At 37.1% G+C, this 25,945-nt stretch overlaps 1 protein-coding gene across 4 annotated transcripts in view; it reads right to left on the bottom strand.

Moving 5' to 3' along the window:
- Positions 1–25,945, bottom strand: part of LOC149530900 (uncharacterized) — a 359,431-nt gene that overhangs the window by 260,923 nt on the left and 72,563 nt on the right. For all 4 annotated transcript variants that reach the window (XR_016359208.1, XM_089811737.1, XM_089811740.1 and 1 more), the window contains exon 6: positions 21,767–21,939. Coding sequence is in view for 3 of the 4 variants with exons in the window: in XM_089811737.1 (XP_089667863.1) it covers positions 21,767–21,939 (173 nt within the window). In the remaining variant the exon portion in view is untranslated. The remainder of the gene's footprint in view (positions 1–21,766; positions 21,940–25,945) is intronic.

The following is a 25,945-nucleotide window of genomic DNA, read 5'->3' as shown; positions in this document are numbered from 1 at the left end:
AAAAGTATTAATAAATAAAATGGAAAGTAAGCTGGCAGATGGGCTTAAAAAGAGATGGTTCATTGAAGGACTACGCCCAGAGTTAAGGAAGAAAATGAAGATTGTGCCGCCATCATCATACACCGAAGCATACAATCAGGCGATGGACATAGAGAGTGAATAGAAAACAAAAAAGAAGAAGAAAGGTAGCTCATCCGACTCAGATGACTTGCTTCGGAAGAAGATAGCAATGGTGACTTAAAGGACAATAAGAAGGTCTGAGCTCTCCAAAAGGATATGATCAGAATGATGAAAGAATTTAAGAATACGCAGAAAGAGACTAAGGGAAACAAGCTATGGTGCACAGAATGCAAGACAGAAGGTCACATGAAGGGGTCCTCTCCGAAAAACCAATTTTGTGATATCTATCAAATTATGGGACATTCCACAAAAGAATGCCCCTTCAATATGAAAACAAAAGAGCATCAACAAGTACTCCTGACACAGGAGGCTTCCACGTCGGGGGGGAGCGGAAATAAAAGTAATGATGGTGCCACTTCGGGTGGGTACAAAAATAATAGAAGAGGGCAAAACAGCAATACCAACAATAGTAATGGGGGTCGCAGCCGAATTCAGTACGATGCGAACGGCCGCCGGATGGTTCAATGCCAAGCATGCAATTTGTGGGGCCACTTTGCACGAAACTGTACATCAACAAACACAACAAAGTTGTTATGCAGATGGTGCGGTCCTGGAGATCATGAAGATGCCAAGTGCCCGAAATCAGGAGTCAATTTGATCAACATCGGCAAGAACGAAGAAGTCTTGGCAATCACTCGTAAGCATGCAAAACTATACCCCAACCCAACGGAAGAAAAGAGGAGATTGGAAGAAGTGCGAGCGGAAATTGAGAAAGCAACGTAGGCAGAGAAATCACAATTGAAGGACACTACTGGTACCTCAATAAGGAACTACACAAAACAAAACATCATAAGACAGATATTACAAACTGAAATACCAATCAAGTTAAATGATTTGATCCTCACAATGCCTCAACTACAAGCAGCACTCACGAACATAGCCCCGACTGCTAAACTATCAGGAGAACATGGAAGGGAAAAAGAAAGCGGAGCAAGTGCAATGTACCCAATGCTGCTAGCGCTCACATCCGGACAGCATTCGACAATCGTAGAGATGGGTATATTAGGAACGGTCCTCTCAAACACAATTGTGAATGGAGGTTCCGTGCTAAACGTCCTACTAGAAGATACCTGGAAGAAGTTGAGACAGCCGACGTTGTGGCCACCTACGTTCCAATTACTAACGGCGGACCAACACGGCATTAAACCTCTCGAGATCCTGATGGCACAACCAGTGACTATTGGAACACAACCGTTCCTACACGACTTCGTTGTCATCCTGCTAAAGAGGAGAGGATATGACGCCATTCTAGGCCGAAGATGGCTTGTACAAGCAAGGGTTAAGCATGACTGGAAGAAGAATACCCTATCAATGGAGCGCGGAGGCAAAAGATTCATAATTGACCTACACACACGAATGGTAGGTGAGGAGGCAATGTCGTTGGATTCTGAAGGCGAAGGTGGAGGGGATGACAAGGGGAAGAAGATAATGGAACCTGATGAAGAGAGAGTATTGAGATTGGAAGAATGGTCGAATGAGGACGATCTAGATTCGATGAACGGACTATTTCATTGGCAAATGGAGGATTACGAACTCTTCCCAAGATGCAACATGTTGGGCGTCGAAGAAGAAAAAAGAAGAAACGAGTTCCGGGAGGAATATAGTGAACTAAAGGAAGGAGAAGTGCAGGTGGATGAAACACCAACCCATACGTTTAATGAAGATAAGCCGATAAAATATGAAGAGGCAACAATACAAACCATGAACCTCGGAGACGATATTTAACCAAAAACCATACTGGTGGGAGAAGAGAGAGCTTTGACCCACGTGGAGAAGAGAAGAATACACCGTACGGCTGGAAGTATGCAGGAAGAGACCTGGAGATGCACCATACGGCAAGCACAGGGCAAGGAAAAAATACCGTACAGACTGGAGGCTCCGTACGGACAAGGAGCTACTACTATACGACCTTCTGGAAGCAAGCAAGGAAGTAATGTACGGCCTAGACAAAGCAATAGTACGCATTCGGGAAAGGACCGTAAGAACTAGCTATGATACCGTACGGACAGGAGTACATCACCGTACGGTACATAAACAAAACTGTACGGCCACAAAGGGGGATACGCATTGCCAGACAACACTATACGATCAAACAAGGTAACCGTACGGACGACCTAGAAAAGGCTACCATTCGAACACACATGCACTGTCTGTGAAGAAGAAAGCACTGTACGGCCTTCTGTACGGCAGAAGATAAACATAGAGCCATACGGACATATAAGAGCATTATTGGGAGAAAGAAAGTACCATACATTGTATAAAGGAGCAATTAAAACAACAGAAAGACATGGAAGCGGCCATATGAAGATATTTCGTACGACCATACAACTCAAAAAGCCGTACGGCCAAGAAAGAGAAGTTTGGATCATACGCCCAAGAGTTGAAAGAAGTGGTTGTACGGCCCTTGCAAGATCGATAAGAGAATGAAGGAGGCATTGCCATACGATTAGTCAGAGGGTTGCAAAAGACAAAAACGACCAGTATTATAATAGGGGTAGAGGTGACTGATAGAAGGGGACAGGGGTAGCGATGCCCTTCGACCCCGCTGGGGGCGTTGCCCCCTAGACCCACAATAGCTTCAGTTATCAGTCAAGGGAAGTATGACCAGTTGATGAGACTTAGAGCTGTTGCAAGCATGGAGTGTCTATGTACCAGAGGTGGACGGAACAACAGAGGAAACCTTTCGAGAGGGGTGATATGCTTTGAGGCACTCGGAGTAGGTGTTGGACGTGAGGCTGTCTTGGTGGATGCATAGAGAGCTCAGAAGGAGCTGATCATCAAGTTGAAGGCAGTACAGTGACACTTGGTTCAATGTACCCAGGAGTTGGAAGCAGAGAAAGTGGCACAGATGGATATTTTGTAATTGTCATTCGGAGACGACTTTTCTTTTTGGGGGGGATGATGTTGTCAGTAAAGTTATAAAATAGCCGACGGGTAGATTAGCATCCGAAAGGACGCATGACGATTGAGTCACCCCTTCAGAATGGTATATGTACATCGTCCGGAACGGACTTTGGATCATTGTTGTAATCATCATTGGAAGCACTATGTAATCTCTTTAGCATATATGCGAATAATAAAAGGATTACTGTTGTGTTACATATTCTTGTCTATTGTCTATATGCATTAAACTATCTACCCCATACGGTAAACAAATATATTATATTATAATGGCACTTTATTATATTTTAATGTGTAGAATTTTTATTTGGGAAACTTGTGCCATTTGGGGATTATAAATATGAGCCCATTTGATAAAAAAAGCATCTGATTATTTCATTATCTTATTTTGCTTTGTCGTCTGTGTGACATTTCTGAAGTTTGATTTTCTGTGCCCTTGCTGAAATATAAGGGTTTGGGATCTACAGCTGAAGTATTGTAGATTCAATTCTGAAAATTATTATGTCTTCATGTAATTGTGATGACAATGGTTGGAAGCATATCTTGTTGCTGAGTAGTGGTTGGATTAAATTCAATGAATTGTTATTTCTTCGATATGTGTTTGAGGGTTTTGGCTGTGAATTCTGAAGTCAATTTATGCAAAAGAGTTGTCTGATTTGAAGATTGAATTGTGAAGAATTCCTTGCTTGGATTGCAATTCATATTCTTGGGAGTCTTGATTGTGTTCAACCTACTTTCTAGAGGCTATCGTCACCCTGCAAGGCATCGCATCATCATTTATTTGAGCTGCGTTTCAATTTTGGAGGCCTGTATTCCAATATTAGAGGCCTGCGTTTAGTTTTTGGGAGCCCATGAGCAGAGATTAGAGCTCACGCAGCATTGCCAGGAGGCTGCATTCAATTTAAACGCCTGCAAACGTGTACAATTTGCTCACCTTGGACAATTTAAAGGAACATCGGGGCTGCTATGGTACACATGGGGGTTTTTGCTGCATCTGTACATCAAAGATCATGCAACATTCAGCTTCCATTTGTAATTAAATTAAATGTACGCAATTCCATTTCTAGTTATCATTATTTGTGCATCAAACAAATTGCATAAGCAAAAGGTAATCATTTAAGTTTTCCCTATCTTTGAATTCAAATTTTCATCATACATACATATTCTCAAAAAAGCATCAAAATACTCAGAAATCAGAAAAACACAAAATTTAAAACACATTTTAGCATCTCATCAACATAGTCAGTAGGATTATCTAAGGTTATTACAGTGGTATCAGAGCGGTTTCCTGCCATCCTATGAGATAGGAAAATATTTTTTATTTCAGATCTGTTGTTGTTTTGGGAGCGACTAGTAGTCTAGTTTTTTTCAGCTATGGACATATACAAGAGGCCTAGTAGTTCTAGAAGTTGGCGGAGTAGTCAAGAAAATAGCAAGAAACTAAATTCCTTGAGAGAGAGTATAGAAAAACTTAAGCTTCATCAACAGAGGATGACAAAGAGCTTGTCAAATCCAGAGAAAGTAAAGAGGACAGCAAGTTATATGGTTTCTGCCTTTAGAAGGTAAGCGGGAAGGAGGCTTGAGTTTTCCCCGACAGGTGTCCATGATGCAGATGGACCTATATTTAGTACAGCACCTACTTGTTCTATCTACAATGTTGATGCTAAGCTTATTTCATGATGACACGTGGTTGTGTCAGTGGCAATGGAGGATAGTGGCACTGAGCTTCAGCAGGTTGAGACTCCTAGGGTTATTACTGCACTTAGTGCAGAGACAATTGATACAGTTGTTACCACTGATAATTCAAGCTCTCTCGAGGATGGGATTGTTATTGGAGATTTATATGTCAATTATTGTAGTGTTGCTCCAGTACAGGAGGTAGTTTCTTCCTCAAATGGGACCAACGCATGTGTGGAGTCACATAGCTGTGACGTTAGTGATCTGGGTGTTATAGCGGAGTCAATGGGTGTTGGTTCATGCTCTAGCATTATTGATTTACAGCTTGCCATTGAGTCATGTGTGCAAAGATAGATGTCAGCAGTTGAGACTTTATTACATGTAGATGAAGATAGTATAGACACATCTAATGATCCATTTGATGATGCTATGAGCTACATCAGAGGAGGTTTTGGATGGGTCCTGGGATCAAGATTTACAAGGACTTTCTGTTGAGGAAGTAGAGCCATGCTAGGGGTAGGTTACAGCAAGGACTTTTGCTTCTTCAGAGGAGGTGACGGTTGAGGTGCAGAGTAGTTGTACCTCGATTGCCAATGTGTGCGAGAACGGTAGCACACAAGCAGTGAGCAATCTTGTGGTGAGCAGTTTTGATTCGATTTCCTATCATAGTGTCTTTAGTGAGATAGAGAGCTTGCATAGGAGGCAAGGGTTACAAAGGCATAATGTGACCAATTAGCTGAAGGTGAGTGAGAGTGACATTTCTTCAGCTCTTGAGCATTATGATATTATTCGTCAAATGCTAGCTACATCAAGTTGGGATGCTTTTATGTGAGATGAGCACGGTGATAGTAGTCTTTCCCTGGTAGAGATTCATGCACTTCAAGAGGCTGTCGAATTCTTGAAGGATAATTACTCACACTTAGTTGTTGATAGGGACTACCTTATGGAGTGGGATAGCACCTATTATGAGGCTTTGTTAGAGAAAGAGGAGGAGGTGGTTAAGCTTACCCAGGAGCTTGAGGTGACTAAGGACACTCGTCAATGTACTCAATTGGCTCTCTAAGAGTCACAACCACAGTTAGATGAGGTTACCATAAAGTTGGAGCATGTTCAGTCCGCACCACTCTCTTCAGTGTACTCAGTTGGCTCTCCAAGAGTCATAGTCACAATTGGATGAGGTTACTATAGAATTGGAGTATGTTTGGTCGGCACCAGCTCCGAATCCAGTTCAGCTGCACATTGTGGTTGTTGGTAGTAAGTTTTCTTGTACAATTAGGGATAAGGGACGTGATGTTGTGGCAGCCGCATCCGTCCAAGATTTGGGTGCAGTAGGTACAAAGGAGGTGAGAGAATCAATGCAGACGACCTCTCATGGTGATTTGTTTCCTTCTACTAAATGCAAATCTACTTATTCATTTCATATAGCTAGTAGCATTGGATAGTTGGCAGTGCCACGTTTTCAGAGGGATCGGTTGTAGGTCACTAGGGAGCAAGTTGATGCTTCTACATATTTCTACTGTACAGAGTCATTCATGGAGTATTTGCTTGAGAGCTTGGATTTGTGAAAGGACTCATACGGAGTATCTAAGGGTACTCTCATTCAGGGCTCTCATGCTATACAGCAATTAGTGGGGAAGATTATAGAGACCTTGGCTACCACGCTTCCCAACAAGGATTTTGTGGTTGGGTTCGCTGAGAGGGTTTCCCAGGATCCAGCCCAACCAGTACTTCAAAGTCAGAGATTGGAGCAGTCTCTTGAATCCTAATTTGATATTGATGAGCCCTTGACAGAGATTGGGAGTTTTTATCAACATTACACTATTAGGAGTGCTCATCACTTCTCTTTTGACCCACAAGTAGAGGATTTGGTTTCATTTCGGTGTGAGCTGGCTCGAGTTTCATACCATTCATTATGGGATGGGTTAGCACCATCTTTTGTAGATGGGATCGATAGTTGCAAGTTAGACCACTTGCAGTATCCACACACCCAGGGTAGTTTATCAGAGGTTGGAGTTGGTGATAGTAATTCAGGTACTTATGAGTGTTATCATCTCCACAATGCAGTTGGGTGTGAGTGGCAATTTGATAGCTACTCAAATGTTGACAAAGTTGGTATTTTAGTTAGATTGAGTTCTGATGCGTTACCAACATTAGCACCTACAACAAGTTTCCAAATGATTCTATCATTAATATCAGTTATTTGGGTGTTGACGCTACAGGAGTTGCTTTTACACTACAGGGATAGTATGTAGTTCTACCCTTGGGATCCAAGTGGATTGTGATGTTCATTTTGCTACAGGATTGCTTGGGGACTAGCAATCTTAGGGAGGGAGGAGAGTAATGTCCCCACTTTTAGCAGGCTCCTAGGGTTGGCTTGGTCAATTCACCATTGCGACCCTCGTGATCTGACAGTAAGACTTAAGAGTCTCATTTGTGAGGTTATAGGCTTCCCAGCAACCAATGGTGTGTTTTGGCTCCGTTTGAGGGACTTATTATTCATAGTAAGTCAATTTGTTGGTTCTGATGAGTTTAGTTGATTTAGAAGAGTTGAGTGATGCTCTCAGTTTTTAATTCAAGCTTCTGGTCTGGGCTCCAAGAATCTTGAAGGGAGCATCTATTTATAGTAAGTCACCCTGTCAAGTTCATTCATCGTTTCTCTCCATCAGGATCACTATGGTGTTGTTAGATTTCAATTCAAATGCTTCTTCGATTGTTTTTGCAAGACGGATGAGTTATTATGATTATTTATCTATGTAAGAATTTGGTATAGTTCTGATACCATGTAAGAATTTGCCTTGGGGCAAAATTCACCCAAGACCAAGGAACTCAAGCACAAGCACAAGCACAAAAGTAGACCAAAAAGAGTACGATCAGAATGATGCTACGATATTCATTCAATGTATATGAAAGTACACTAGGAGTGCTTGTATATAAAGGCCTCTGGAATGCTTCTAGAATGCCTAGAAGTTAGCAACATAATAAGTCATACAACCAAGCACATGTCCACCAGAAGTGGGTTATCCTCCATTAAGCACAGGAGTAAGTGCAATGATGAGAGGATAAGCCTACAAAGGTGTAGCACACAACATTATGTTGTAGATACCATGTGCTAAATTAGGAGTGCAAATAACTGTGTTGTCTACATAACTACTCAGTTAATTATGCAAACTCCAATGCTGTAGACACCATGTGCTGAATTAGATCTGCTTACTCCAGTGTTGTCAACATCACAACTCATAAGAGTACGCAAACTCCTAAGTGTCTCACCTAAAAAATAATAAAATAATGCATAATAATAAAATAATGCATTAACCTAAGTAAAGTGTAATAAGTAAATATTTATTTACACCAACAATCTAAATATGTTGAGGTTGCTATTTTTTTATGTTCATGTTGATGTTGTATGTTGGTCATCTCAATATCATAGCTCGTTGGAACCGGGATGAAAAGGTTTTAAACCATGGGCACAAGAATGGCCTTGTGCGTCAAAATATTAAGTTTACGTTATGATGGAAAAGGTGATTTTGGAGGCAAAACCAATTAATATTATAATGGCACTTTATTATATTTTAATGTGTGGAAGATTATTTGGAAATCTTGTGCCATTTGGAGATTATAAATATGAGCCCATTTGATGAGAAAATCGTTCGATTATTTGATTATCTTATTTTGCTTTGTCATCTTTGTGATATTTTTTTTGTCCCCCTTCTGAAATATAAGGGTTTGGGATCTACAGCTAAAATATTGTAGATTCAGTTTTGAGAATTACTAATTATCTTCCTATAGCTGTGATTACTGTGGCTCGAAGTATTTCTTGTTGCTGAGAAGTGGTTGGATTAAATCCAATGAATTGTTATTTCTTTGATATATGCTGAGGGTTTTGGCTGTGAATTCTGAAGTCAATTTACACAAAAGAGTTGTCTGATTTGGAGATTGAATTGTGGAGAATCCCTTTGCTGAGATTGCATTTCATATTCTTGTGAGTACTGATTGAGTTCAACCTGCTTTCTAGAGGCTGCCGTCACCGTGCAAGGCAGTGAATAATTATTTATTTGAGCTGTATTTCAATTTTGGAGGCTTGCATTCCAATATTAGAGGGCCCCATTTAGTTGTTGGGAGCCCATGTGCAAAATTTAGAGCTCACACATTGCCAGGAGGCTGCATTCAGTTTAAAGCCTGCAAACTTGTACAATCTGCTCACCTTGGACAATTTAAAGGAATCTGCTTTTATGGTACACATGGAGATTTTTGCTGCATCTGGACATCAAAGATCATGCAACATTCAGGTTCCATTTGTAATTAAATTAAATGTATGCAATTCCATTTCTAGTTATCAATATTTGTGCATCAAACAACTTGCATAAGCAGAAGGTTATCATTTATTTATGAGTTTTCCTTAGCTTTGCATTCAAATTTTCATCATACATATATATTCTCAAAAAAGCATCAAAATACTCAAAAATTATGAAAACATAAAATTTAAAACACGTCTTAGCATCTCATCAGCATAGCCAGTGGGATTAGCCAGGGTTATTACATTAGTATCCTAGGTTCTTGCTAAACTTAGATTGTTTTTCTTACAACCTTAATAATCATTTAGGCTTTATTACAAAGTTTTTTAAAGTTTCATCATATCAGAGCGGGAGTCAGTCTACGTATGACTCCCTTATGGGAAGGATTTTAATAACTTTTTACTCAAAAAACTATCTGTTAGATTTTAATGTTTTTTCCTCAATAATTTTCTCGTGGGTTTTTCTTCTTTTTTTTATTGGTAAATGGCCTAAGCCTTATATTATATTAGATTAAAATATAAGGTTACAAAATTCTTCATTCTAACGGGCACTGGTAGGAAAGAATAGAGTAAGAAAACCTCCAGTCTAGCCCAAGACCTAAATCTTTTATTATACATGAAATAAAAGAGGCATACCCCAATAAGATAATGGATCAAAGAATCCTTGTACAATTTAGCATGAAAGTAATATAACAAGTTCTTTTTGAGGAAATAATCCAAGAGCACCCAAAGAAATGCTACCTTAGGGTAGGAGGAGGAGACCTGCTGAAAAAGTGAAAAAACAACAACACAGGCTAACCACCAGACAATGTTAATTGTTAATCAAATAAAATGGTAGAGGCTAGGACCTGATTAAATTACACTTAATGTGAAGGAGCTTCCTAAAATCTCAATCTAATAAGTGATAAGATTCAAAAACCAGTGAGAGAGAGCAAACTAAAGCAAAAGGAATCCTCTCTCAGAGTTTAAGTATTAATCTGTTAATAATTAGAATGTGTCATTTATGTTCAATAGTTTAGAGTAGTATTTTATTAAATGTCTATATTTCTAATAGCTGTTTTGTTATAGTGTTTTTAGAGATACCATAAGATCTTTTGAAATCTTTAAATATTTACTAAATGGTTCTAAGTGACAGTATCGGTTTCATCCTTGTCGTTTGCAGTTTAATGATTCTTGATTGTAATTGATTAGCCCATAAAGGATGAGGAAATGGCACGAATTAAACTTTAAATAAATCAGATTTAAAGACCAAGAACAGGCCGATAGCCAGAACCAGCCAAGATCCATACCCAATCCTGATGAATTTGAAACCAGACTATCTAAATACGGTTTATATATAAATATGAACAGAATTTACATAAAAGCTTGCCATACTTTGTCAAGTATTATGAGGGCCTTGGACTATGTTTCATCTACTGGCTGACTTAGTAAAATGCAGCACATCAACCTCTACCCTAATATTTAACTTCAAAGATACATTGACCTGCCTATGGAAAATGCAGCAGTACCAAACCTAAGATACCTTAAATTATAAACAGTAATACCAGCCCATAACTATAAAAGGTTAGAAGAAAACACCATAGCCAAGCAAAACAAGAGATCATCCTGAGATCCTAACTATGCTTCTCGATTCTGCTTAATGAAGACCATAATGATTTATGTGGCTTCTTGGAGATTTTTCACCCTAGAGCTAGGTGGGAATTCGTAGGCATTCCCCGTTCTGCTAGATTTGTCGTAGTTGGGGAGGCAAAACTCAACCGTTTCCAAGTCAGAGAGATCCACATCCAAGTGGATATAGGCATCAAAGGCCTGCAGATAATTTGTGAGCCAATCTCTTGCTAGGTCCTCTTTAATGCCTCTCCATCACAGTAAGAATTGCACGCTAGCCTCTATCCTTGGCCATTCTTGGAAGAAGAGAATAATGTCTCTGATTACCAAGCAGGGGTGTTTAGGGCTTTTGGCAAGTTCAAGGCTGCCTAATTGGTGCTCCATATAAGCTTCAAGCAGCAAGATTTTAAGTTTACCGTCAATGTTAAAAACTGCTTCCTCTAAACCTATCAGCCAGCTCGAGTCAAATAGGTTATAACTCAGTCTAATAATGTCCCATTTCTCTACTCCAGCCCTAGCTAGACATCCTATCCATAATCCCTAAATGTCGCTATTAGTGCACCACGAGTAGTCATAGTTAAAGACCCCTTCCCCCAAAACCCTACTAACCGCTACTCTACTCATGTCGTCTATGGGGCAAAGTAGCCGATTCCATCTTTCTGGTTTTACTGAACCTCAGAAGGCCATGGTTCGGTTTTCAAAGGCATTATACAAGCAGATGTTGGAATCCATACTGGGGGGACGACACAGCCAAATTTTGCTAAAAAGAGGTGATAATGAGAAAACTGAAACTAGCTCGAGTCAATTTAATAGCAAACGGGAAGGCTCTAGAACGATGGGAGGTGACGCCATCTTCATTCACTTGAATGATTATTCTCCTCTCGAGATCATAATTAAAGTGATGCTTTTATTCACGATATCCTTGAGAGGCAAATTTTAAGTTTGCGGAGATACGTGAGCCAAGATTTGCGCCATTTTGGAAAATCATGAATCCAAGTGTCGAAGGGGATGACAATAGTGGATAAAACTTTGCATAATAATCTTTAGCTAGTTTTGATTAAATGTTGATATGTTTTCTCCATCTGTGCCTTTGTTTGCTAAACTGTCTGCTGCAATATTGCCTTCTCTATCTATATGAGAAAATGTAACTTCTTCAAATTCTTCCAATAGTTTTAAGGTTACTTCTAGTTTGGAATTTAATATCTAGTTTGGTGTTTTCCCTTTCTTGAGTGCGTTTAGGACAATTTGTGAGTCTCCTTTGCTTATAATTTTTTTTATTTTTAGATTGATACAAATTTTTAGTCCTACTGCTTCAAGTTCTGCCATGTTATTAGAGGTTACACCCAGCGGCTTTTCTCTTTTTGCAATCCAATTCCCCGTTTCTTCCCTGACTATGCATTTGATTCCTGCCTTTCCAAGATTGCCTCTAGAGGCCCCATCAAAGTTCAGTTTCTTCCAACCTTTTAGTGGTGGTTCCCATTTGCATTCTTTTCTGGCTACATTGTTATTCCTCTTATATGTGAGGGGTGGGTTGATTAGATGTTTCCAGTGTTTTTTAATTTCAGCATCCCATTTTGTGGAAGATCCTTCTTCTTTTGAATTTTTCCTTAGATCGCTATTTATTACCTCCACAATGTTGGCCTCAATCTTGTTGCAAAGAGATGGTATATTAAGTTTTACGTCTTGAAAGATATGCCTGTTTCTCTCTTTCCATATCTCCCAAACTAGAATTGCTTGAGTAATATTCCAGAGTTCACCATAAACTTTCTTGTCTACTTTTTTTGGCCATCCTGTCAAGTGATCTAGCCAATTTTCCGATAGAGGGGCAGTCCAATTTAGTTTTGATTTGAGCCATATCCAACATTCCTTCACAAATTTGCATTGCTATCAAAGATGCTCTGCTGTTTCAAATTCTTCTTTACAGAGGGTACATCTTGATGGACCTTCAAATCCCATTTTTCTAACTCTGTCCGCTGTTAGGATTCTTTTTTCGATGGCTACCCATAAGAAGATTCTTTCTTTTGGAAGCCCTGCTGGATCCTAATAGAGGTTCATTAGGATGTTTATAGCTTCCCATCTTTGTGAATAAGTAATTTGTTTATATCCTTCTTTTACTTTATACCTTCCATCTTTCGATGCTGCCCAGAGAAGTCTTTCCTCCCTATTTTTAACTTTGATTGGTCAATATTTAAGTATATTTTCTAGGATTTCTTGATCTGTCTGATTAAGACCACATTTGACTAAGGATTTCCATTCCCAGGAGGTTTCTTCATTGGTTTGAATTTTTTGGATATAATCTCCAACTTTAGATCCCTAGATTGTCTGTAAGTGTATTTTGGCATTACAGGTTACATCAGAGTGTTCATGGGGGGATACCCATTCCAAAAGTCTTCCCAGAATAACGCTTTATCTCCTTTCCCGATATCCCATGTCGTATGTTTGGTTATGAGGGGACGACACTTCATTAAGAAGTTCCATGCTGCCAAACCTCTCAGAGGGTTCCTGGTTCTAAATAATTAAGTGTTGTCTGATGCATTAAGATATTTATTATATAGAATTCTGGCCCATTTGTTGTCTCTTTCTTGATACACTCTCCATACTTGTTTTTCTCCTAAGGCTTCATTCTGCTAATCTAGGTTTTTAATTCCCAGTCCTCTTTCTTTAGGCCTACATATTTTTTTCCATCTGATTAATATTGCCTTCTTTTTGTCTTATTGGCCATTCCAAAAGAAATCTCTTAATTTCTTTTCAATTTTTTGATTTATGTTCTTAGGTAGTTGTAAACACAAGAGTTGATAAGTAGGTATACCCGATAATATGACTTTGATTTTTGTTGCTCTCCTGGCCTTAGTCAACCATTTCCCTTTCCAAGCTTCTATTTGGTTGTCTATTTTTTCCAAAGTTTGTTCCCATCCTTGGTTATTTTTATTTCCTTTTTCCAAATATATTCCTAGAGGTTAGAAGGATGATAACAGGTTCAGAGGAAGTCTGACACTTCATTGGAGAGAACCTTGTGCTAGGAGGTCAGAAAAGTTGATATCAAACTAAGAGAGAGCTTTGACACTTTATTAGTAACCTTGACAAGAAGATGAAAAGTATTCGTGGAGACTTCATGCGAACTTTTAATGTCATAAATGTATGAGCCTATCCCCTATGTGCGTCATGAATAAGTGACGACTTCTAAATGATTATCACTTGTATTAGGACAAGTTATTGAAAGGTGACGACCTTACAATAGCTTGTATCATGATATACATTTTGTGTAAATGTTTAAATAAATCATGAAAGGCTTTATCTTATAAATCAACAACTAGGTGTTAGATGTCATTAATTTGACTATCTACAAGTTGTTTGTATAAATATATTTTAGGTACTTGGTGAATATCTTGCCTTCATATTCTGATAGGCCATTACCGCATTGAGTACTTGGTGAATATCATTTAGTTGATGTTCTGATAGGCCATTACTCAGAGTACTTGGTGAATATCATTTGATTGATGTTCTGATAGGCCAATGCTCATGTTACCTAATATGATATCAAATAGTAATTGATGAATATCATGTATTGATATACTGATAGGTCAATATTTATATGATATCATATTCTAGAAATCTTCTGATCAAAGATTTCCTATATGTATTATTCTTGAAATATTTTACCTATGGTGTAATATCTATGTGTTTTATCCTTCTTCATTAAGAGGGAGTGATAATGTTATAATTCTATCGGATAAATTATATTATATATATGGAATAATTAACTTATATTAAGAGTGATATATATATATATATATATATATATATATATATATATATATATATATATATATATATATATATATATATATATATATATAATCATTATAATATATTGAGGGTATATTAATTATGTTATAGCTATAACTAATGTAAGTTAATATATTAAAGAGACATGTATCTTCAAGAGGCATGCCTCTTTATATCACCTATATATTCATTTGTATAGTAACTTGGAAAATGTATAAAATATCCACAAGTGCTATTACAAGTTACAAAAATGTTTAATCGATCCTATTTCACTAACAGATATCATGATAGTTGGCCTTCAGAATATCAACATATGATATTCAGCAAATACCCTGAGTAATGGTCTTCATAATATCAACACTTGATATTCACCATGTACTCAAATAAGCTAACGGTCTGCAAAATATCAACAAATGATATCACATTTGAGTATTGATCTACAAAATATCAACATATGATATTCACCATATACTCTTTGAGTAATGGCCTCAAGAGTCAAATGCAAGATATTCACCAAGTACTGTGAGTAATGGCCTCCAGAACATCAAGTCGTATGATATTCACCACGTACTCTATGTAATGGCCTCTAGAACATCAATTTGCATAACATTCACCATGTACTCAAAAATGTTTATAAGGTATGTGCACCTGCATTCTCATAATGCATACCATATAAACATCCACCATGTAATGTATAAGTTATCATGATCTGCATAGACATAGTAAGATATCCATCATAATAGAAAACTAGGTTATTGTAAGATCGTCACGTTTCAATAACTTCTGCAATTACAAGTGATAATCATTTGGAAGTCGTTACTTTCTCGTGATGAACACAGGAGGTAGGCCCATTAGAACCAAGTAGTAACAAATAATGACTTTCGAACTCCCTTTGAATATCAATCATCTAAGCTCCTCATCTAAAATTGTTTTTGAAGAAGTGTCTAATTCCCTCTAAATTTGATATCAATCTCCATTTTTTTTGCAACAACATTCTTACAAGAAAAGATCAAGGCACATAACTCTCATGGTACGTATAGAAATACAAGAGAGATTTACTATATTAAGATTAGAATTTGTACTCAAAAGAGAATACTTATCTCATGTAGTCAAAGGATCGTGCCCTCCAAATGACTACTTCTATTAAGCTCAGTTCTTAATTAAGGAAAACAGAGGCATGCCCCTCACTCTACAATTTAAAGATAACCATCTTGTTGTCAATACACATCAGGACCTAACAAGAAGGGCAAAGTCAATGCTAGCATTTCATATTCATTTAGTAGCGACTCGTACCATCACTACTCACTCATCCCCACCATGCATTAATTTCTCAAATCTCTCCAAGGTAGAGAAATATTCATTATCTCTACCATATATCATGTCGATTCCATATGCTACATCATGCTACACTTTTGTATCTGCTATTATCTTCTCAATTCATATTCCTCTAAGGAATACCATTTTCTAAAAGCCTTGCTTCAGTATCTCTTTTCTCATTTGTAGTTATTAATTTATATATAGTTTTAACTCCTGCAATGGTCTTTCCAAGATGCCATCTCTACGACTTATTATTATTATTATAGTAATGATCTCACCCTTCATAAAACAAATTACATCTCTTTGTCTGTTATGTTATTATGCAATTCGCTCTTTAATCAATTTAATCTGTAATGTATGGTACTTAAACATTGATCGAGGGTACCGATAGTTTATGGACCAAACATTGTGATTTATTACTCATCTATGCTTAATCGCTAAATTACTTGTCATCTCGTTAAACATTAATATCATTACCTCCTATAATCCCTTTCTCGAAGACTTCTGACCTCCTATCATTACGGGTCTATCACTTGCTAGGAGTTTCTTGTATCACAGGTTACCTTTCCTTTGGTGTCATTGCATATCATTCACCATAGCAGTGACTTGCAATATGCTCTTATGTCATGCAATGAGTTTTACCCCTGACTTTGATTGGCAGCATGTCCGACTGTCATTGGATTTGATGTCTTTCAATGAACTCATCACAACTTTCATGATGGTTTTTATCATCATCCATTATCTTGTGGTTTGTTAGGACACTTATTATATGTCTAGATTCACTGTCTCATTCTCAAACAAATCATTGTCCAAAATTGATTAAGATTTGATGTGTCCCAATAAGCACAGATAGACACGTTCTCCATTGCCCTATTTGTTTCCTGTGGGAGGTAACTGAATTGATATGGTTTCTAGACTGACAACTCAAGCAATATTTCTTAATATCCTCATTTTTGCCTTGCTAACGCCATTTTTTTCCAAACTGCTGCAATCTACAGATGAGAATATTTTCCCAAATCAACGTTTATTGAAACCATGTCCAAATCCATCAATATATTTGATTCTTCAATAGTTCGTCACTAATATAAAGCTTTAGACAGATATTTTTCAACATAGTAAAAAAGAAGGCAAAAAGTTAAAGTTTAGTAAGACATCACTTCTTACGTAAAAAAAAAAAATAGTGCATGTTACGCACAACTCTATCATGACAAATATCATGTCAAGCATTGAAGCTCTTCCACACAAATAAAATATATATAATTTTGACTTCACTGAGCTTTCCTCCCATTTGCAATGAAATCTGCTGCGTTCATGAAGGACATGTCCCTCCAACTATCGTGACTGATAAAATGCCTTCAAAGCAATGTGGTCTTGTGGAATAGGTAGTATCTACCCAATATACACAAAATAGTTTTGATGAAAAAGTTTTAGCAGCATTAAAGGTGCATCCCACAACTCCATAGCAGCTTATGAAGTTCCACGATGCTGTAGTTGCAAATGCCAATTGTTAATTCTAATCACCTATGTAATTTGATATGTCATTATCAAACATTAATGCAAAGAATGAATGGGAGTTTCAGAATAGGAGGTCAACATTCATTGGAGCATATTGCATTGACAAGTATGGCCAAGTTCTTTGATAGTATACAGCTTAAAGAAATGTGATCTCATAAATGATTGCCTTTGCTGTCTATATTTGCAAACTGGCTCTGATACCATGCTAGTTTTTGAGGATCACTGCAAATGTAGTAGCACTGCCTTATTGGTATGCGTTTTCCAAATGCAACAATCACTTACATTTATATTGAGTATAAGCCATGAATAGATATGTCTATTCGTTAATCAGATAATTTTTAGATGTGTGTGTGTGTGTGTGTGTGTGTGTGTGTTTCTCTCATATATTTATATCTCATATAATTAAATATATGTTCAACCGACAGAAGCTATCAATCATCAACACTATAATTTGACTCATTATGATCCTAAGATTTCTATTTACTTCAGCTACAATATATATTTTACGTGTAACATATTTGATGGATTTATCATTGATGTTCCTTGTTCATGTATATATTAGCTTCTATTTGATGATGTTATAGTGTGTTTAGGTTATATTCAATAAAAGGTGCATGAAATAAGTTTTAAATTGTTACAATCTCTAAATTTCAAGGGTTTTTTTAATTTGCCGATTCGTGGCCGGTCCAATTCCAATTCATGGCCAATTCTTGATTTGATTCGGCCTTGCCGATTCCAATCCAATTCCGATTCTCATTACTTTGCTTACAAGTAACTTCAGCAAGCCAGCATATCAGTGTTTGATTACAAGCCTGGTAAATCAGTATGTATCTTCAGCGAGTTTATTGGATTCTAGTGTGCCAGTGTGGGATTGCATAGAAATTTCAGATGATGTGTAAATGATGGTGTTATATTCCTTTGGAAACATGAATCAGAATTTGTTTTCGGGCCATATCACAGTTCTACAATTATTAATAAAAATGGGTTGACAGCACAGAACCAGCAGTTATATATTTAAATTTTATATATCTGATAACAAAGTTATCCATCGTTGAAAGAAGCCAGCACTTACGGACACAGTCATTCTCCTATCTGTCAGATGTCGAACATATAATTATTTTGTTTCATTCTAACATCTGCAAACGATGGAGAAAGTGTTCAAAGAGTCGAACATGATAACCTCCAATATTGTCTTATGCAGGTTAAATAACAGGTGTTGAATATGGAAGGCTCTGTGTTTTACAACCCGATAAAAACAAAAGACTTCCGGTGTGCATGGAAGTGGTTATGTCTTTCTGATGTCTTTGTATTATAAAATTAATTTATTTTCTTTCCAAGTCGGTGAGGAGTGTCCACGTAATGAATAGCCACGTCACACAGTTTTCACCCCACCAGTGAACAATTTAATAAACCTCACTTGTAAAGTTTGCAAATTAACATGTCAGATTTTTGTTATGATTGAATAAGATATATTGTATATGTTTATATTCAATTAAACAAGAGACCAGTTATGTTACGTGTTTGAAGTTGTAACTAATTCTAACTAATTGGTTCCTATATATGGTGCACTTCAGCATTTGAAGCATGTAAAACAATGAATCAGACATGACAGTGAAATGGTTGTAGAATTCTGGGCAATGATAAGAGTTGAAATCGTGTCTCAAATATGAAAGACAAACTTACCTTTTGAGACCGAGGCAATCTGAAGTATTGGAGACTGTAGACGGTGGCTATTAAGACCTACTATTTGGAGCAGTCTGTGTAAAAGAAATTGATGCGGAGCGGAAACATTACAGAACTATAGGTGCAGCAGCAAAAATTTATCAGCACAGTTTTAATTTTGGAATAAGTACATTTATTTGAAAAGGGTTACAATTGTTTTCACAGTCTATCAAGTCTTATTACATTTCCTTCTCCAGATTGGTACCAATTGTCATTACAGTAACAGTGATCACCAGATATATTCAGATTGAGTTTGTCACCAAATCAGAAATGAAAGGAAATCTTACAGTGAATTTAAATCTACGGATCAGATCTCTGATATTTTTTATTTTACAACTGAAATATTGAATAGTGTCTAAATGCAAATCATTTTGTAGAGAACTTCACAGTGTGTCTGCAGTTTTGGTTCAGAGTTCATCTATGATTGACATAAAGAAGGAATGTAAATATCAATTGAATGGATGTATATGCTGAAACAATATTCTATTTTTGTAACTAAGTTGATGCTTAGTTTGAATGGATTAGGTGCTCATACTGTGAGAGAGTTGAAGCTCTTGAGATTGCGTAGTTTGTTGATTCCTTGGGGTTGATGCCCTTTAAGTTGTAAGTGGACAGACAGACTTGTGACTCGATTTGGACAGTAGCTCCTAGAAATCCTTGTATTGGTGATTTTTCCTGCATTGGTTTTCCACGTTAGATCTTGTGCTATGTTTCTTGTGCATGGTATTCTACTTACTTTTGATGCTGAACTTATAGATTAATCAGTAAATTTATGGTTGGAAAGTTATACACTCCTAATTCCCTATCCCCTCCCCACCCCCCAACCCCACTTTAGTAGTGTATTTGTGTTCTACAATCAGTGAATATCTGGATTCAGAGTTGACTTCTTGGAGGAATTTAATAGGCCAAACTTATAATTATTACTGATACATTATAATGGCTTATTATAATGTTTTAAAGTTAGCAGAAAGTCTAAGCATCTAATATGATTTGAAATTGGGCGCCTAGACTTAGGATGGAGTTATTACTTATTATAAAAGTCAACCTACATCAAAAGAAAATATGTTTATGTGAAATGTGATTGAGAAGCTACATGATCAATTTGCATAGAGGAGAATCATAAAAGCTCAAAGCTGAAAACTTCTCTTTATGCATTTGATATTTTGGCTTGTAAATGAAAAGTAACTGGAGTGCAAAGGTTTTAAAAGAATCAACGTTGGAAGAACGGACTTCTTCTTGAGTTTCAGCAATTAGAGGTGGTGAGAGATTAGTCAAGCTTTGCAGACATCAATGGCTTCGTCCAAGTGGTCATGATTGTGGTTAAATGCATAAAATTTAGTGGAGTTTCAATTAGTTGGCAGAGGTATAGTTTGCAGAGGTTGTAATTGGCAGCCTGCAAATAAGAATTGCAGCAAGGGATCCTAGTTTGTGGTGTTTTTTGAAAGAAGTCATTCCACATAAGCCACCACCTGAGCCTTCTAGGCCTAACACCAAACCTCCAGGCCTAATCGCATGCTCTTTTGGGTTGCGCTTTTATTCCAGATATAGACATCTAGGAGTTTTTTAGCATTGTATGAAGATTGTAATCAATCCTAGCAAAACTACAGGGCTGCGTCGGTAGAACAGGTTCTCATAATTGCTGTTAATCGAATTTCTAGGTTCCAATAGTTCCAAGTGTATGTAAGTGGTTATCGATTGAATGAAATCAGTATTGCTTATCTGGTTTTTTCAAGAGAGTTTGTTTTCTTCCACGCATTGTTCTCATTATCAGAAATACAAAAAAAAGCATAAAATTCCAAAACACATAAACAAAACAAATTCTGTAAAAGAATTATTTATCTAGTTGCCACTAGAACACGGGATGAGCCACCAGAGCTCTTAAAGTGCTATCAGAGCGGTTTCCTTCTATCTTGCAGAATTGGGTATTATATGCAGCCACAGGGATGTGTACCCCACAGATACAGGAACAAACATTGAATACCATGGGTGTCAGGGGAGGTGGTAGCCCACCTACAAATACAAGTAGCAATGAAGCTAGGGAAGCCATGGACATTTCTCCTAGCCTAACAATTCTCCAGATGTATGAGAAAAATGACATTGCAAATATCACTTTAGTCCCCGCTGTGACCGTAAGAAAGAGCTGACACAAGGCTCTGGTGCTCAAGTGGCTCTTGGGTGAGGTGATTCCATTCCACAATTATGACTGCCTGTGCTCATAACTTAGATAAATTAGAAACATATGGAATGACATCTGCCCAGCAAACTAGGTATTCAAGAGAAAGCAATAACTCTAGTCTCCCTTGCAAAGCTAATTTCAAGAAATAACATCCAAATTATCAATGTGAAAATGAGTGGCAGTATTTTGATTCAAAAGTATTCACACTAAAAATCAACCAGACTTGCAATGAACTGTGGAAATATAATCTCTATGAAATGATTAATACATTATTCTCAGTATAAAAGTAATTCTGTACATAACACTCCTTTACAACCCAAGGCTCAAAGACAATATCACTGAACCTATCTCACTATGTTCTGAATCAACAAATATATATCCCACATTCTAATTGTCGGTTAATGTTGGAAAATAATATAATTTTTTTAATCTATCAAGAAGCCATCCTCAATCTTCCAGGAACAATTGACTTTGCAAACACTTTATTGGAAAATATGAAATGAAGAAACAACTGAGAAAGCAGACAGGAAAAGCCAAGAATGACATTTGTATCACTCTGCATTGAGAAACTAGCTAGCATACAAAATCCGCACCATAACTGCTTCATTATCACTTGATGATAGGCCAAATGATAGGCCCTTTTCAAAATGTTTGGCCAACACATTGCCTTGAGTTTCCGTTGAAGCAGACATAGATCCAGTGATGACAACAACGGGTATACACCCTTCTAAATGTCCATGTAGCCATGCAGCAATACATTCAACTCCTGCATCCAACCAGAGCTAAATCAGAAAACCATACCAAGAAACTCACCTAAGTTCTACTTTCAGAAAGGAATTAATTTGCACTATAATCATACTTTTCATTTTACTAACTCTATTCTACAAAGCATAAGAATCCGCTTCAAACTGCAACATAATAGTCTTTACATTAGAATACTTGAAACAAACTCACACATTGTCCACTCGTACTTCTCTAATGAGATTCAATGTACTACTGAAATACTTCCTTATTTCATCATTACCCAACATTAACATGCTTCCCTATTCTTCGTATAGATATTTAGGGGGAATATGTGGAAAAATAAAGTGAAACTCAATGAATGGTGAATTAACCAAAAGGACCACATTTCCTTATATGAAGAGTTGTTTTTTATAATTGCATCATTTGGCAAAGCTATCAAGTCTCATTTAGATGTCATGATTGTCTCTTTAGACCAGGCAACCATAATATAAAACTTGATAATTGAATTTAACAAGCAGGAACCCAAACAACACATGATGAGGCAAATGGTAGTGACAAATGCACCATATATGTAATCCTCAACTAACAAGAATATTGAGATGTTTGTTATAAAACTCTAGTTCCCATATGGCACCGTTTTTTGTGGACCCTTGGAAGAGTTGTGTATAATCTATTACTATACTCTCTTTTCTGTGGAGACCCTTGAAATGGGTATGGATATCTAATTATACTAATCTTTCTTGTAGAGACCCTAGGAAGGGGTGTGGATATCCAATCACAATATTCTTTGTTCTGCAGAGACCTTTGAAAGGAGCATGCACATCCAGCTTCCCTCTGGAAGCCCTAGGAAAAGCTCGCTCTCTCTCTCTCTCTCTCTCTCTCTCTCTCTCTCTCTCTCACACACACACACACACACACACACGACAACAGATTGATGTAATGCAATAATGCAAGATAGTGGGGATGCATCTTACTTCATCTTACTTCAATAACCTTCACTATCAGTTATATCCAACACATTTTTTGTTCAAGTCTCTGGTTGGTTCTGCTAATTCCATTATTTTGAATCTATGGTGCTTGCAAATTATATTTATCATAGGGTCCATATGATTGAAGTTGTTGCAATTTACAACAGAAGAGTAAAAGATTCAAAACTTTTATCTCTGTTACAGATAAACAAATAATCCTGTCATGTAATGCAACTCCAGATTCTTCAACACATTGATGCTAATAGAAAAATGTAAATTAAGTTATTTTTATTATGTACAATGCCTCTGATTCTGTCAAAACAATTGAGAAGCACATCATTACTGCCTCCTTATTGCTTTTCATGCAAATAAAAAATTACATTCTCATTGTAATTATTGATTTGAAGAGTTGTGAATACCATGCTTCCAATAATTTTTAAGGTATAGCATATTGTGGATTCAGGGAATTTGCTAACGAAACGGTTCAATTTTTATATGTGAGATCCAACTAACAGCTTACCTATTAAGATACACAGTAGAAGATCAGAGATGCTGAAAGAGAAAGAAACTTGGTGGGGGATACTGTGTTCTGATTTTCACTTGCTCGTTTTGCTTGCTATTTTCCCATGGGTCCCATCGGCTGTTTGGCCTTATGGATGTTATTAGAAACCTTCATTTCTTTTCCATCATTTATGCTGAAATGGAATGTGTGAATGTGCTTCTACATTTTGTTAGCACTTGTATTTTAGATAACTACAGCTATTAGTAGCAAGTACAAAACCTTACATTTAATAACAATTCAAGAAACCTATTGCTGGAAATGTTGCCCCTCAGACTTGTTACTGAACTCAATCCAATTTCAGTGTAGAAAAAAACAAAGGAGCATTATACAAATTATTCTCCCCTAACGAATCAACCCATGCCTTCAAAAGATAATCAATTGTAACATTCAATGTTAAACAAAAGGAGGAGAATACTCAGTATATAAGCAATTACAAGAAAATATTTCCATAATACAAATGATCAAGAACTAACGAAGAAAAAGAAAGTTACTATAAACTTAATCACTGACTTAAAATTAAGTTGCTTACTTCACCATTAAACTAAATATTACACTATTACTTTGATACATGTTGTGAGGTTTCGCGCCATTGCCCATTGCAAATGGGGACCCCCTCTTTTCACTTAGTTGTTGTAGGCACTCTTTGTTCATTGGCAATTCTCAAGTCTCCAAACATAAAACTTAAAAGACAAGTTTGAGCAAGTTTGGCTCACTAGGGAGTCAAATCAGTCAAGGATGTGCATGAGAATTGGGCCAAGCTAGTCAAGAATGTGGAAATGAACTCAAGAAAAAACTTGGAAAATCTTTGATCTGGTATCAAATTATCTTAGAAAGTTAAGAAAAGCTATAGAAAAGACCATTGATGGAAGCATACTGATAACTAAAATTTGGCTGAGGCTGAAGATATTTAGGACCTCCCAATATCTAGAATCTCTATTATAGCTCTTAAAAATTTGAAACCATTTTCAAACATCCTGACACTATATACATAAAATATAACTTAAATTATATTTTTTGTTCCACCCTGCCACTTGAGCCTCCAAATTATGCCTTGACACATAGCATATCACATCAACAGAGTGAAAGTCTGCAATTAGAAGGGACCTTAAGGTTGTCTCATTTGATTACAAAACCCAGATTCAAGAGAGAGTTGGAAAATTTGGTATTTCATTTAAAATAGTAAGTGTTTGATTTTGCAAGTTGTAGTGGCACAAAACTCACGTCAACAATACCTTCAACATTCATTCTACTAACTACCCTACAAAAGATTTGACATAATCTACAAGTCATTTGGCCATAATTCCTTCTCTTCAAAATATTCTACAACATGAGCATGCTTTTCAGACCCTTCCTAGTTGGACTTTTGATCAGCCAACTGCTTCCAACAAAAATTCCTTATATGACGAGCCATATACCTCTGCATGCACCAACAAGCAAGCCATATACCTCTGCATGCATCGGCTTGTTGCATGCACCAGCAAGTATATCACCAGGGCAGATGGGGCACAATAGAAAACAAAGGAAGGGATGATGGAGAGAGAGGCAGGGAAAGAAGCTACTCGGCCAGGGATGTGGGGGATATATAGTAGGGCTACCTCCTCCACAAGGTGGGGCATAGTTTTACTTTTCTTAGAGAATTGAGGTGATAACTACTTAGTTGGGTGAGCCCCAACACTTTTCTAGGGGAGTGCTTCACAGCTTTTCTTGTTGGGTGGCCAGGCTGTAATGTCCCTTTTTTGGGGACATTAGAAATATTAAGAGGGTCATCACTATAATATTAAAATTGACTATGAGGGTTGAAATGTCATTAATTAAAAGTCAAATTAATATTCCAAGTGGGCAAAAGAGGAAGTGGAAAGATAAGATGAAACCCAGAAAACAAGTCGAAGGGTCATCGTTGCAAGAATAAAAGGAGAAGAGGCTCTATCCTTTGTCATGCTTGATTTTCTATTCAGATTTCCAGTTCTCTCTTGTGAGAGTTTTCCGAAAGCTTCAGCTTTCAGCCAATGTGAGGACGTAGCCCCTCGTGCAGGCAGGCAGTGGACGAAAACCCATTGTCAGGGGAGATATCATTTCAAGTGTCTCGATTGTGCTTACAGGTTCTTCTCTTAAGTTCCAATCAGACTGTAGAACTGTATTTAAGATTGGATTTATAGTTGTTGGTTATTGTATTGCTGTTGTATAATACAATAACGCTTTAGTTGCTAGTTGTTATGTTGCTGTGGTATAAGGCAATAACGTTGTTTAAAAAATTTAAGAGTTTGCTGGTTCATATCATTAGTTTGTAATTCATGGTTATATGTTCAACATCGTGAATGTATTTAGAAAATAATGAATTATCTTGTGGAGAAGTCTTCGGTTTTATTGTTGTCTCGTATGGCATGTTCTTATAATTGCATCTAAATATTACATTCATAAGAGTTCTGGATTTATGCTGGTTGGTCTTGTACTGTTTACTCTGCACTATTCAATTTTAAATATACTGACAAAAAGGAAAA

This window comes from Cupressus sempervirens, chromosome 11 (genome assembly GCF_028749045.1).
Source record: "Cupressus sempervirens isolate cs-2001-9-10 chromosome 11, ASM2874904v1, whole genome shotgun sequence".
Taxonomy (NCBI): Eukaryota; Viridiplantae; Streptophyta; class Pinopsida; order Cupressales; family Cupressaceae; genus Cupressus; species Cupressus sempervirens.
Note: the sequence above shows the minus strand (reverse complement) of the source record. Positions and strands in the feature narration are given on the sequence as shown.